The 15,890-nt window shown below is 33.6% G+C and overlaps 1 protein-coding gene across 1 annotated transcript; it reads right to left on the reverse strand.

The window, feature by feature from the left end:
- Positions 1-13,097: 13,097 nt before the first annotated feature.
- On the reverse strand, positions 13,098-15,480 carry LOC115981549 (DELLA protein GAIP). The gene has a single exon (XM_031103761.1). It carries the CDS (start codon positions 15,294-15,296, stop codon positions 13,410-13,412), a length of 1,887 nt encoding a protein of 628 aa, XP_030959621.1. The 5' UTR covers positions 15,297-15,480; the 3' UTR covers positions 13,098-13,409.
- Positions 15,481-15,890: the final 410 nt, after the last annotated feature.

Genomic DNA, 15,890 nt, shown 5'->3' on the forward strand with positions numbered 1-15,890 from the left:
AAAACATTTTTAATTAATATTTAACCCAATAGCTTGAAGAGATCATTACAGTCTCTCTTAAATTTTTTCAGTACCCATAAGAATTAAGAGGTTTTTTTTTTTCTTTGGTTTTCTGGTAGAACAATCTAGAATGTTTAAATTGTTATTATTATTTATTCTTTATGAAACAATCTAGAATGTTGAACAATAATATGAACTGAACATTTTAGACCCGAAAGGCCGAAACTATCAAAGTAGAATAATGATTACTTCTTTGACAGAATGGACTTATGATGGACCCAACATTTTGAAATTGTCCATGTAACTTGTAAGCTATCTGTTAACATCTCAACCATATGTCCTCATTCTTCTTTCTTCTTAAGTGAGCCGTAACAATCGAATTATTGACATGTTTCGTGATGTCAAGTTTTTAGGAGCCAATAGCCTTATGTATTACAGAAACAAATATTTTATTTTCTGTGTATTACACTAATAATCGTTACTCGATTTTTATTTTTATTTTTATTTTTATACAAGATAAAAATTCTATTTTAACCTAATTTAAATGTATATGTGTATGAAGCTCTCCCTTGGAAAATTGAACATTGACTTTTGCTCCCTACACCCCACAAGCATTTATACTTATGAAGTAACTATTACACCAAGGGTGTGTGGTGATATCATTACTCGATTGTTGCATACTTGGAAAGTTGGACTTATGATGGTCCCGCCTTCGAGCAAGCCAATTCTCAAAAAATAAATAAATAAATCGAAACAAGCCCTTGTAAAATATCTAAAATGTTTCATTGTTATACTAGTTTTTTTATTTATTTATTTTTCATAATTGGTTGGAAAGGAGAGAAAAGCAATCAAGTAAATGATATAGTCTTAATATTGCATAGTTTTTTTTTATCAATTTTTAAAAAGGCATAGTTAATTATTAGCCAGATGTTAGTATTTAGGTAACCAGGACCATCTTCTCAAAAAAAAAAAAAAAAAAATGTAACCCGGACCTATTTTAATTACAAATTAATTTAACTCTGTAATATTTCCAAAATCACCAATAAAGATTTGATCTTGATGATGTTAATTAATCCATATTTCAATTAAATTTTCACTCATGGTTCCCATAACATTCAATCATAAAAAAATAAAAATAAAAACAAATTATTTAATAATAACAATTTTTTTTTGGTGGATTAATTGTTGCATTAACTTGGGACCAGAATAGGGTTTACTTTCTGAATTGCAAAAGGTCCCATGAATGATATAGTCCTTCAATTACAAACCCTAGCTAGTTGATGAACCTGCTTGTTTGCCGCTACAGACTAAATGGCATGTTAGGTACTGATATAAATGGAGGTGACCATGTAATTGGCCCAATCTCATAAAATACCATAACCTTATCTCAACTCCCATCTACCAAAACGCCCATTAGTCAAGTAAATCTGTAAATGTAATGGTACCAGCCGCACTTAATTTAGGCGGATTCGTACCCAAAAGAGTTACCAGTTTAGACTGTCGGGACAACATATTTATAGTAAATAATATATGTAATGGTTGATTCTAAAAATTAGGTAAATAAATGTAATAATCCTTAACAATAATCCGCTAAGATCCCGTATAAATAAAATCCCAAACTATGAATATTTAAAATTTTAATTTATTTCCAAAAAGGAAGATTATTCACTGATTAAGACACCAAAAACACAAAGACCATACAGATGTCCGTCAAATTTTGATGCTATACGTACCATCAACTACTGCGTTATAATGAGTTACCAAATACCCCATTTGATATCATTTCATGTAGTTTTCTTAGTAATGAAGAAAACGTGAGCAAATTGTATATGGAGGAGTATTAGGGTCTAGGGTCAAAGATTATACGCAGTATTAAGACAGTACGTCATATTCAAGTGCCCGACATGCAAAACTGTTTCAACCTCACGAGTGATTCAGACCCATTAACACTGACTGCTGCATCTAAATTCCTTAGAATGTTTGAAAACACAAATAATTGCTGTTGAAAAATATGCAGCGCCCTCTTTTATTATAGTTTTCTATAGCAAAAAAGTAGCCATTTCTTTTTTTTCTTTTTCTTTTTTTTTTTGGTAAGAAAAAGTAGCCATTTCAATTTGACTCTATCTCCATTTGGTGTATATAATAGACATCTCATAGGTCGTAGGACGTCTGTAAATATAAAAAATTTCACAATTGTTGATGGGATAGATGGTTAATAAATAGGTAAAAAAAAAAAAAAAAGTAACGCCGTCAATGATACATAGTACCAAATAAAAATTTGTAATAACTTGTCAATCAAATCATTGTTAAGAATATTGTAAGATTTTTTTTGTCTCCGAAACCAACGCTATCATTTATCAACAATTTTAGTTGGACTTGGCTTCTTTAGGCTCATAAAGATGCAACGACTTAGTATCCCATAAAATGATAAAATAAATTAGAAGCTGAATATATTAACTAATTAAACCACTTTCTTTTTCTCAACCCCAATTTTTATAAAGATGATTACAGAATTATGGGAAGTTTCTCTTATAATCATTTCTCTATCTTTGGGCATGAAAACAGTATAAAGGTATTGAATGTAAATGGTATGTGGGGGTCTGAACTTTGAAATAGGGTGTGATGTGATTTCCAAAGATTAGTGAAGTGGGGGGCCGTCAAATAAAAGATATCATACTCCAATCTCATACAAGTGGTTATTAAATAATTTTTTATGTCCTTGTTGTACGTTAACATAAAACCAGTAAAGTTCGTGTAGTCCAAAATACCATATACTTCTATTATTACTTATTATATATTTGTAGTGCAAATAATGTGAGATGATCCAATACTTACAAAGTAAAATGCCATGGTGCTTTTCTTTCATTCACTGGTCTATAAATCATTAATTAATGCACCCTATAGAGTTGACAAAATACAGATATCACTTTGGGATTTCTTTCGAGGTGATCTATCTGGGCCATGCCATCTTATAAATTTTATTTTGGGCCATAAGAATGGCGCTCGTACATTTTTAGCTGCCTGTGTACCCACTCTAGTTTGGTTTTTATTTTTATTAAAAAAAAATTAAATTATTTGTTCTTTTAGGGGTTGTCTTTCAAAATGTTTTCTGAAAGATGGGTGGGGGCAATTGGGCTCCTTTATGCTAGATATGATAATATTCAAACATTTAACACATCAACCTTTCAAAATAACGAAAGGAACTGTGTTTTTTTTATCGTTTATCAAATGGCTTTTCATTAAAATGACTAGCTAAGTTTAATTCTTTAAGGAAGATTGTTAAAATTAAATAGTGAGTTATACTTTCACCATAAGCAAATGCGCATGCTACATTGCTAGGAAAGAAAGTTTTGTTTTTATTAACTGTACAAGTTTTTTGGCCTCAGAGACAAAGTGCAATAGACGAACCAGCTACAGAGAGGTCCCCAGTAGCAATAGCAATAGCAATAGCCTCTAGGAATGTTTATAAATTATACCTCTTTGTTTTTTCTTCCATCGAAGTTCTCATGAGTATCGACAACAAAATTATTTCAATTGTTTGAGAGAAAGAGAGAGAGAGAGAGATTACTAAAATCATTTCCAATTAATTCAAACTCAAATAGTATTCCATCTGTCCCATACTATTGGTTCTATTTAAAAATTCTAACTTTTTAAGCAAACATTATTTAACGTATTGCACATGATGGTACACATGTCAGTTAGAGCTTAAGGTTTCAAGCATGTTTTGAGCCAAACCTTTTTCAAAATATACAAGTTTCAAAAATTACACTCCTTAACTTAAAATGGTTATTGACTTTTTAAATAAAGTGAATGATAAATTAAAATTTTTATCTATAGATTTCAAAGATGATACATTTTGGGACATCTCAAAATGAAATAAATGACTAACAATTTTGAAAGGGAGAGTAACTCTTTTCCTTGTGATATTACGGTGAAGAGTGAGATTATGAATTCATGATAATTGAGTATCTATAACTTTATAGATACTGTAAGGACGCGATTCGTGGCGGACCGTAACAGTGTCGGGTTCGCACGTGAAAAGGCCACTAATAACATCATTTGTAGAGCGTGGGTTTGGAAGGCTAGGCCTTGGTCGAGAGGCGGTGGGCTTTTCGTGGTATTCATACAAGTTTCGGTTTTCCTTCACCCCTGGAGTCTTTCTCCTGGAGGTGGGCTGGGAGGCTCTGGTTTTTGGCCATTTTTCCCAACCCCCTGTTGGTGCACCTTCCTTTTTATTATATAGTCCGTCTTGGTTGATCCTGACCCTCCACTTGTAGGTCAGGCAGGAGCTTATTTCTGTATCCATCCCATCAACCGTCCCGTCTAACTTTCTATTAGTTGCATGGATCGAAGTTTACACCGTCCAAATGTCTTTTCTCATTAATCAGCTCTGGGTATTGGCAGGTGCATTTACTGAAGAGGGGACGCATTTTCCTTGGTCCAATTTCACACCCTGCTTCCCTATGGGCCCCATTCCGTTCACATCCCCTTGAGGGGGCTGTTTGGGGATTGCCTACACCATGGTGTTGGTCTTCCCATTGAAGTTCTGGAATGCCGAGGACAGGGTAAGTTCTCAGCCGTTCCCCTTGCTACCTCGGCCTCTGATCATTCGTCTTCGGCAAGATACCTCCTCGGCACGGGCCCTGGGCCCAGATAGAGTTTGGGCCGGATTGCAGACCTCTCGGACCCACAGTTGTAAAAGCCAAAGAATGCGGCTCCGTCAGGTTCAGAGCATTAAATGGCAGTAACAGCAGCTTTCCCTGGATATTTTAGATCTTTCTTCTAAGTTTCAGTCCTATACCGTTTTTACCCTTCTTTCTGGGGGTACTTTGGGTCTGCCGAGGACTGAGCCGTCCTCGGCGATATCCACAGGCTATTTTGTCGAGCTTGGGCCATAGCCCTCCTCGGCTTGGGCCTTCGGATTTTCCCCAGGTAGATGGGCCTGGCCCGTAAATCATTTGGGCCCCACAGATACCAATCTATTTTTGGTGAAGATAAGTTCAAACTCTGAATATCTTATTTAACAATAAGAGGTTTCATCAATTGAGCTAACTAAAACTCTTGCTTCTGTAATTTATTAATAAAGAAAAAGAATTATTTCCATGAAATAACAAACAAAAAGGACCATGTACATCTCTTCAAAAAATATATATACCATGGACTTTTAAAAAAATATTGCAAATTGGGATATCATCACCTAATAAATTTATAATCATGGCCGGGTCATGCATCAGAGAAGAAAAAAATATGTATTTTGGAAAGGGAATTTGCTTTGGCTCATTTGCACTTTCTCAAAGATGCCCATGACAATCCAAATCCGTTAGTTGGCTAATAAAGCCAAATACATGAATTAATTAATGATAAAAGTTAAGAAATCTTAGTTTGACTATTTTTCTAAATCCCCCCTCATCATTTTCTCCCCCCATCCCCACCCCCTCTTCTATCACCACCACCACAAAAATCAGAAAATGTGAATTGTATAAGTTTATTAGTAAAGTAATAAAAAAAAAAATTTAAGTTATTTTGACCCAATTAAATTAATCAATTACCCAAAGTTGATTAAATTAGATTACAACATAGCATAGTACATATCAATGGAGGGGTTTCAGATGTTACTCTCAAGGGTTATACCTCATGTATTCCAAACAAAATGATGTAATACAAATTAAAACAGTAGTTATACTTTGTCAAAATGTCAGCACACCGATTTGCTTCCCGATATATGCCAAGATCTCACCCACCACTATCAGGAGGATTATTAGAAATTTAGAAGTAATGAAATTAAGAACAATTAAAGAATCTAATTCCAATTTGACGTTCCAGGAACAGAGCTAGAACTTTAAGTTAGGGGGGGCGGCTTTATTGTTGGCTGTGTGCAATAGTTTCAACTTCTGACTTTGCTACTACCTAGGCTTAGCTATTGAGTTTTTTTTTTTTTTTTTTTTTTTTTTTTTGTGGCTAAGAACAAAATTATTTTTGTTTAGAATTTTTTGAAGGATGGGGTTATTTATTTTGGATAAAATTGGTTAGTTGAGCATAATTTTTTTTTAGTTTTACTATTGGTAATTTTTTTTGTTGAGCTATTTTTTAGTTTTACTAGTTTTTCTTATAAATTACTGATATAATAAGTGGTTATTGATAGGTAAAAAAATGAAGTAAGTAGTGGGCCTATTATTCAATCCAATAAAAATTTGCTACAAAACTATTTATAAATGTAAAAAAGTTTTTGAGTATAACATTAAGTTTAAAAAAATCAATGATATTGTTTAAGGGAAACAAAATGTAATTCTATAGATCAAAATTACTAAAATTAATACACATATAAACAATAGTATTTTTTTTTTTAAATTCCCCCCCCCCCCCCCACCCCCGACCCCCCGGGCTTCCGCCCAATCCAATGATACCTCCATCTCTGCTAACCATAAAAGGACTATGAACCTTTATTTACATTTAATGTTAAGAATGTATTACTTTGTAATTAAATTATTATTACTATTCATCTGTTTGATTATAATAATGTAATAGAAGTCAGAATATGCATTTCATAGTTTGATATAACTTGAGATGGTGGAATGAAATCATATTCTAATCAAATTTCCTAAAATACCCTTACAAAATTATGTTCACACTCTTTGTGAGTCCTGCTTAACACTAAATTATGTATATTTTGAAAACAAAAATTGTATAATTAATGTTATATATAGTCTTTTGTTCAAAACACTTGCTTGAATATCATGATAATATATAATAAGTTTGAATTTTTTAAAGAAAATAAAATATTTCATTAAAAAGTTAGCACGCAAAGCTATCTTTTTTATGGTCAGTAAAGATGACAGGACATTTATGATTTAAATTAGTACTTAAAAAAAAAAAAAAATGAGTGCATTCCTGTGTATTTGTTTATTTTTATTAAATTTCTTATCATAATAGAAGTTGATTAGGGTAATACTCATCATCGTTTTTTTAATTAAATTATTGCAATTATAATCACAAATATTTTATTTTATTAAAAGAATCTCATCTTGCACAATGGACATAAGAGAGAGAGAGTGTGTCAAACTTTTATATATATATATATATATATATATTTTTTTTACCTTTTCCTTAGTTTAGAATTAGACAACGTTAGTTTAGAATTAGACAACAACTCATGCTGCACACAGATTTTTTTGTAAGGAATATTAAATATATAATTATGTAATGTCTACTCTATTATTTAAAGAAAACATGATGTGTTACCTTCTTCTGTCAAAAAAAAGAAAAAGAAAACATGATGTATGGTAAGATTCTAATTGAGATTTTAAACGTAAAAGAAGATTTAAAATTGTAAGATTAAAATATTAGGATATTAATGTGTAAAATTTAAAGATTTCAAAACCTTATATGGCAAAATAGTCAAGCAAGAACCAAACATTAATTTTGGTTTTTTTACATTATATAAAACACATGATAATTCTAGAGAAATAAATATAAAAACATGCACTTAGTAAAACCAATGGTGACATTATTTAACCCTCTAGAATCTTCTTAATTCCTAAAATACCCTTATAAAATTATGTTCACACTCTTTGTGAGTCTTGCTTAACACTAAATTATGTATGTTTTGAAAAAACAATTGTATAATTAATATTATATATTGTCTTTTATTCAAAACACTTGCTTGAATATCATGATAATATATAATAAGTTTAAATTTTTTAAAGAAAATAAAATATTTCATTAAAAAGTTAGTATGCAAATCCATCTTCTTTGTGGTCAGTGAGAATGACAGGACATTTAAAATTTAAATTAGTACTTTTAAAAAAAAATGAGTGTGTACCTTTGTATTTGTTTATTTTTATTAAATTTCTTATCATAATAGAAGTTGATTAGGGTAATACTCGTCAATCATTTTTTTAATTAAATTATTGCAATTATAATCACAAATATTATATTTTATTAAAAGAATCTGATCTTGCACAATGGACATAAGTGAGAGAGAGAAAGTGTGTGTCAAACTCCTTTTTTTTTTTTTTTAAACTCACCTTTTCCTTATTTTAGGGGAATAACTATTTCAAAATAATTAGTCAACAACTAATGCAAACACACCGATATTTTTGTAAGGAATATTAAATATATAATTATGTAATGTCTATTCTATTATTTAAAGAAAACGTGATGTATGGTAATAAGATTCTAATTGAGATTTTAAACGTAAAAGAAGATTTAAAATTGTAAGATTAGAATATTAGGATATTAAGACGTAAAATTGAAAGATTTCAAAACCTTATATGGCAAAATAGTCAAGCAAGAACCAAACATTTTGGTTTTTCTACATTATATAAAACACATGATAATTCTAGAGAAATAAATATAAAAACATGCACTTAGTAAAACCAATGGTGACAGTATTTAATCCTCTAGAATCTTCTTAATCCCTATTCCCTTTGCTGCTCGAATACATGTGCTAGGCAAATAGAAAAGCTTGACAATGCTTAAGAAAAGGTGGGTTCATTTGGTGAGTCACCTTCGACGACATAAAGAAAAGTAAAATCATGAGCATTTTGCCTTTGTTGCCTTCTACGACATAAACCAAAGTACCCTTAATAATGTGAGCCTACATAAAGTAAACACCTTGAGTACATAAAACTAAAAGACAGCAAATCAGAAAAAGCGTATTTTGCAATCCTAGCAGCATAATTTCAAAATCACACATTTAGATTGTTCCAGCTAATTTCTAGTAATAAAGAAGTGGCTCCAAAATTAAGATAAGAAATGAAATGCATACGAAAATATTAATGAAATCTTTATTTTTTATTTTTTTTAATACAAGATATAAATTCTACTCTAACCTAATTTAAGTGTATATGTGTGTTAAATTCTTTCCTGAAAACTTGAACCCCGGTCCTTACCTACCACACTCTACAAGCACTTATACTTGTTGAGTGACCATTATGCTAAAAGTGCGCGGTGGTATAAAATCTTTATAGATGGGGAATGATTTAAAGTACTTTTATTTTATTTTTATTTTTTTCAGAGTGTAAAATCAAATTCTTGATTAAAATGTCCAAGAGTCTTGTGAAGAACTTGCATGGAAAATGCTAAAGTCACAAAAAATTTTACAAACTTTTTTACATACAGCTAATGTAATGAGTAGTTATTGGTAAATAAATAAAAAATGATATTAGTGGTGGGCTCATATGAAAACCAATAAAAATTTGTCAGATCAATAGTTTGTAAAAATGCTGTAAAATAGTTTGTGGTTGTTGTATTACTCAAGTTGCATTGTTTGTTCTCTTAATAAAAAGGGTAAATTACATAAATGGTCTCTAACATTTACATCATGTGTCAAATTGGTCATTGACCTTTCAATTGTATCAATTTGGTCCATAACATTTCATTTTTTGTGTCAATTTGGTCTCTGTTGTTAACTCTTAGATGAAAATTGCTAACGTGTCAAATAGACTTAATTAAAAAAAAAAATGATAGGCCAAGAATATATTGACCCCTTTGGTAAATTAATCAATTAATTAGCCAAGTGAATTAATTAAATTCAATTACATGCAATAAGCATGATAGCACAAACAAATCATCAACTAAGTTAAATGCAGCGGCAAATAAATTTGACATAGGTGATTTTTTTATAAATGGGGAAACCTACTGAGACAAAACCCCACCAAGTGAATTTAAAGTCACCACTCCTAAGAATCCACTATTATCAAAACAAGTGATTACAAATAAAATGAATCACAGTACCTAATACCAACCTATAGTTGAATTCTTACCCCAATACCCAATTGGACTTGTAATATAATGACAATCTCTCGTTTCAATGCACGAATCCCAGTACGTGACTAACGAATGTTACAGTTCCATTCTTCATTCCTCCCACCTACGTGTAAACACAAAATCTCAAGTTTGGAAATCAAACAATTCAATATGTTTCATAAATATAAATTTGTATTGATGAATTTGTAGGTACAATTCTCTTATTTAGATTCCAATACAATAGAATGATTTTTTGAATTGATCTCCTCGGAAAAATCTTCAATTCAAGTATTGCATCAATGAAGTCTTGACTCGAACACAAGATGTCCTCCACTTGAATTGGAAAGTGAATTGAAAGATCTTTGAAATGAAATTGCGATGAATCTCTGGCTATGTGCTTGTTAAAGATTTCTTGTTCTTTACATTCTTCGTGTTCTTGATCTTTGAAGATTTATGGTGAAAGTTCTTCAAATATTCTTTGGCTTCTAAGATTTGTAGTGGAAGTTTTTTGGGGCTTTAGAGGTTTGGATCCGTCAAACTTCACTAACTTGTAGTCTCTTGGTGTTTATGGGGGCTTTTGAGCTTGAATTTAGTGAACTTTGAGATTTAGAAGGATGACTTGAATGATTTTGCTTCGAATGTTCTTCGTATTTAAAGGTTGAAGTTCTTAAAGTTCTTGAAAGGCTTTAGATCTTGATTCTAGCAGAGCTTCAAGACTTCTAAATGTGCTTGGATCTCTCCACAAGACTGATGAAAGTTTTTATTTATAGGAGTCTTGGAGAGGTGTGATAATACATGATTGACCATGAGCAATGACACATGTCATAATTTAAATGAAGGGACTTATGTCTTGCCCTCCAAGGGACACATAGTATTATTTGATTAACCAAAGTGTTCTAATTTACAATAACATATGAAAGTATTTAATTTGACTGCTTATGTCATTTAAAATCATATATATATAGCCAAAGTTTAGAGAAAATCTAATTAGATTTTAATTGCATTCTCAATTTTGCGCCACGTGTCCGATTTAATTTTTAACTTTGTGCCAAGTGAATTATTGAGTGTAAAAATTGAAAAGTTCAAATCCAGTTAGATTCTAAATTGAAGTCCAATTTTCCGTCACATGTCCATCTAAGTTTTTAATTCTTATGGCAAGTGAATTATTAGATACAAAAACCGAAAAATCTAGAGAAATTAAATTTTAAATCATATATATAACGAGAAACTATTACATATTTTAGAAATGTATGGTTTTAAAAAAGTGTAAGCTAATACTATGTATAATTTGAATCTATTTTAAAAAAAATATATATAATGTGAATTGTATAATCGTGATTATTTTTAATTGTATCCGTGCATATGTACGGAATTACACACTCGTATTAATAGGTGTCGATGTGTAACTGACTCTTGAGTGTCCTTTGTAATTTTTTATTCATTCATATTTGAATATTTTCATTGGATTCTGAATAATGACAGTGGAACCCACTAAGTAGTAGTAGAATTTTGTAATTAATCTTTTTAATCGCACTATATGGCCTTGATGAATAACGTGGCAATTTGTGGTTGGTCTAAACTATTCACTCTTTACGGTAGATATTTTCATATGTATGTCACAATTGCTTGAGAAAGAGTCTTTAATTACTCACAAAAAATAATTACATAGCATCACCTAAGGCTGTGGCCTAAGGGCTAGTGTCTTGCAGTGGAGTAGGTTATAGTTCGAGCCTTCAAGGATGGTGATAAGAAATTGGATTACATTCAAGGACAATTGTCTTCTTACCTCCAAAAACCATTGGACCGAAAGTGGGGTAGAGGGTAGACTATGTCTCACTTTATATGTGGAAACATATGTGGCCTCCTTACCATTTAAGACCCTCAGGCATCGGGTCCTCATCATAGTATGGGGGCTACTGTGGCCATGCCTAAATTTTGCACTTATGGCCTTGGATTTATTTTGAAATTTTTTAGTTTCTTCCGCATATTTTTTATATATGATTAATTTTTAGTAATTGCTCTTTATTTAAGTAATAGAACTTCTCATGAAGAAAAGGTATATAAAAGTAACATTATTTTGGATTTTTTTTTTGAAAAAAAAATTATTATTAAAAAGGACATCATTTTGTGTAGGTTAACAGAAAAAATGTAACAGACTCGGACTCTGACTGAAGATTCACATTGACATTGTTACTATACTTCGGTATATAGAAACAATCCTAAACTTAGAATATGAAAGTCAAGTTGCTGATATAGAAACAATCCTAAACTTGGAATATAAAATACATTTTGGGCAGCGAAGATATACCCTTTCATCTTGTGAAGATGGCAAGAAGTTGGGGGGGTTTTCTTGCAAATTATATAATCTGTTTGGGCAGTTGAGTTAACACTCTTGACCTTTAACTTCAACTTTTTAAATTATTTAATATTATAACTCAACTTCACTTCTTTTTGGCAATAGTTAGTTACTTTAACTCTCACTTGAGCTTGTTCCTTTCAATCGTTAGTCAAACAAGATGGGTTTTTCAAAAAGTTAAAAAGAAACTTAAGGAAAGGTCGGTACTTAGTAGTTTCATTTGATATTTTTAGCGTTAATCCACTTTTGCAAGATGAATCCCACTATGTGAAAGAGATAGGTCATAGGTGGCCGAAAATATTTTCTCCTAATAAAAAAAAAAAAAAACAAACAAACAAAAAAGTGATGGAATTTAATTTCCCAAAAGAAAAGCTTAGGTGAAGTAAGGATTAAACTTGACAAAGCTGTGGGGGCAGTGATATCACACATTAAAAAAGAGCATAATAAAAGTTAAACCTTTTCGAGATGGTGAATATCAAATAAGGACCTTTAACATAATAAGTGAAAATTTTCTGTTTTTTTTTTTCTTTGCACGTTCTTATGATTGTGCTTTCCTGACATAAAAGAGGATGCTGCAAATACCAGTTGTTTTTTGGAAATGTAAATAGTTCAATCAATTTTTGAATTAATGCATTCATGAATTGGATTGCAACTTACATGTATTTATGCAATGCAAAAGCACATCTATCATTTTTAGTAAAATTTCCTGAATCTGACAATTTTAGCATAGCTGTGCCTCACTAGTGGTAGTTCAATTTTAGTCCATTTACACCAAAAACTACTACTAATGGTGCAGAAACTGAAGGTTCAAACAGATCTTTATCTTTGCCCCATTTATGCTTTTACTATTTTTACTCTCTTCATTATGATTCCATGTGATCAAATCACTAATTCAAAAAAAGAAAAAATTTCTAATTTCTTATTACCACAAAGCTATATATATATATATATATATATATTTATAAATACACATTGTCCTTTTTGATTCACCCTGAAAATTACAAAAGATTCCATTCCATGCACCCAAAATCCAAAAACAAAAAGAACTAAGAAAATTTTAATTAAAATTAAAAAAACCTAAAAGAAAAAGTAAAAAAAAGAGATTGGATTAAACAAAACCAAAAAAAAAAAAAAAGAGATAGGATGGGGTAGACACACTTAGGAGTGGTGGGTCTCAGTCTCAGTCAAGGACCAGAGCCACCCAGCTCAGCAAAACACATTTGACAACCAAGACCACTGAGAGCTATGTATATTGGTGGGGCCTACAAGCCGTAAACGAGTTGACCAGCTCTCTCTCTGAGTTGACTCACTGCGTCACAACAGACCCAGCTCTGGTGTTGTGGGCGAGTTGCCATGCCGATGTAGCTATGAGAGGTCGAGTATGCCAACCCAACATCAGAGACCCGTTATTCTCTTCTACTCTGTACCCTTCCCCACCTGCAAACAAAGCCAACAACATACTCGCTTGCTTGAACGCGTTCGACCCAAGGTGAACCGGTGCAAAACCGGCCGATCCCATCCGAGTTCTCCACTGAGTCAACGTTTCGTGCCTCTCGACTCGGTCCACGCCTTCACACGCCACCACGTTGCATATCTGTTTCCCCAAGTACACCTCGGACATCACCTTATCCTCACTGTTCACCGATCCTTCCAACGAGTCAAACATGGTCGAGTAGTAATGCAACGACTCAGTGAACCGGTCCAAGAAAACCGGCCCGTTATGGTTCGCTTCCTGCTCAACTACGGTCACGATTTCCGGCTTCATCTGCTTAACCACTGACAACACTTTCTCGATCGCTCCGGGTCGGGCCAAAAGCTTGTGCAACTCGAACACCGAGTTAACCGCCACTGCCTCGACCTCACTCGGCCTGAGTTCCAACATCGACGCGTCGAGATCGGCGAGACTGTTGGCAACAAACCCTCTGTACTCAAACTCGACATGAATAGTTTCGGCCAATTGGGCAAGCTTCCAACCCACTTCCTGTAAATGATCCGAATCGTCGGGTGCGGGTGGCCCGATACCCGTTAATCGAAAAGCGGGTGCGCCGCCGGGTCTAAGAGCGAGCGCTTGCATGAGTGCTGGCCACTGCATCCCCTGATTCATAGAAAAATCGATGACGTGGACTCGTTTCTTGCCTTCGAACGCTTCTAGAATGGCTTGGTTGGCGGTGAAGTGAGCGAATTTGAGGTAAGGGCAGGTTTCGTAGAAGTGAGTCTGAAGAACATCGAATAGCGACTGGTTCAATGGGTTCTGTGGGTACAACCCGTAGATTCGACGAGCTAGGGCCTCGGCGAAATACGTGGCGACCTTTCGCATCGCGCCGGCTTGAGAAACGGCTAAAAACCCGATCTGTTTTACCAAGGCTTCCGCTAAGGTTAGATTGGTTTGCTGTACGGCTTCGGCGCAAGCCATTAGAGCGTGGACGAGTCGAATTCCGTTTTCTTGCGAGTCAATGAGGACTACCGGGCGAGTGGACTCGGTGGTGGGTAAGTTTAGCGCTGAGAATATAGAAGAGCCCGGGAGAATCTCCGAGTTTGACTCGATTGAGGGTTTTAAACGCTTGTGTTCTCTAGAGGACGGAGATTCGATTTGGGTTTGGGTTTGGGGTCGAATTTGGGGTTGACTGTACAGAGCTTTACCTGGAATAGCTTTGAGATCGTAATCAGAAGAGGAGGATTCGTCAAAAACTTGGGTGGGCTTATTCTGATTCTGACTATTATTATTGTTGCTTGTGCTGGTGGTGGTGGTGGTGAAATCGATGGAGGTGATATTGGAGGACTCACCTAAGAAGGAATCGTCGAGAGTAGTGGGTGGGGGTTGGTGGTGGGGGTGAGGAGGGACCAATGGATCGAGTGGGTTGAGCTCTGTGAGCATGCTTTGGAGCCAGGTGGAGAGATCAGAAGGGTTGTAGTGTACAGTCTCAGTAGCGAGATGAGAGAGGCCATCACCTTGAGCATTTCCCATCAAATCCTCGAGCAATTCGAGCTTCTGGGCGACCTCGGCCATGTCTGAAGCTCGAACTTGGTAACCCAACACAGCTAAAAGCTCGTCCATGCCACCATCTTGTTGTTGTTGTTGTACTTCCTCTTCCCAACACATCTTGGCTTTTCCAGTACTTGAGCTGCCAGTCACGGACGAGTCAGGCAAGGGTTGGAGATTATGATTTTGATGAGGGTCAAGCTCTCTTTTCATGGCTTCAGAATCTGTATTTTTCTCTGCTTACTGAGTGGTGGTGCTCGGAAATCAAAGAGAGAGAGAGAGATGGGTTTGTGGGTATGTGTGTGAGCTATGAATGGATGAAGAATCTGCGCGTTAGGGATTGGGGGGTTTTTGCTTTGCTTAGTTGTTCACTCCGAATACTAGTTCAGGAAAAAAATAAATAATAATAAAATATATATATATTATTGTGATGATGATATATGATATATACTATTTATGAGATTAAATAAAAAGGAAATTAAAAAAATGGAAATCCCTCGTGATGGGCTCGAGCTCCAATGTACCCACCAGGCAAACAACAACAACTCCTACAGCACAAGAAGATAAGATTGATTTTTTTTTTTTTTTTTTTTTTTTGATCATCTGAATTATTAGACATAGGAAAAAGAAAGTACTACATGAAAAGAAAGACGGCCTCATATGGATGCTATGGAGTAAAAAAAAGGACAGGTTTGAATTAATTTTTTACTACTTTTTTTGTTGCACATGATTTAGGGTTTCTGGGTTAATTATAGTTAAATATTAGTTAATGAGAGAGGTGTTGAGTTTACTAGGTTTACTAGAAAG

Source organism: Quercus lobata, chromosome 3 (assembly GCF_001633185.2).
Source record: "Quercus lobata isolate SW786 chromosome 3, ValleyOak3.0 Primary Assembly, whole genome shotgun sequence".
Classification (NCBI taxonomy): Eukaryota; Viridiplantae; Streptophyta; class Magnoliopsida; order Fagales; family Fagaceae; genus Quercus; species Quercus lobata.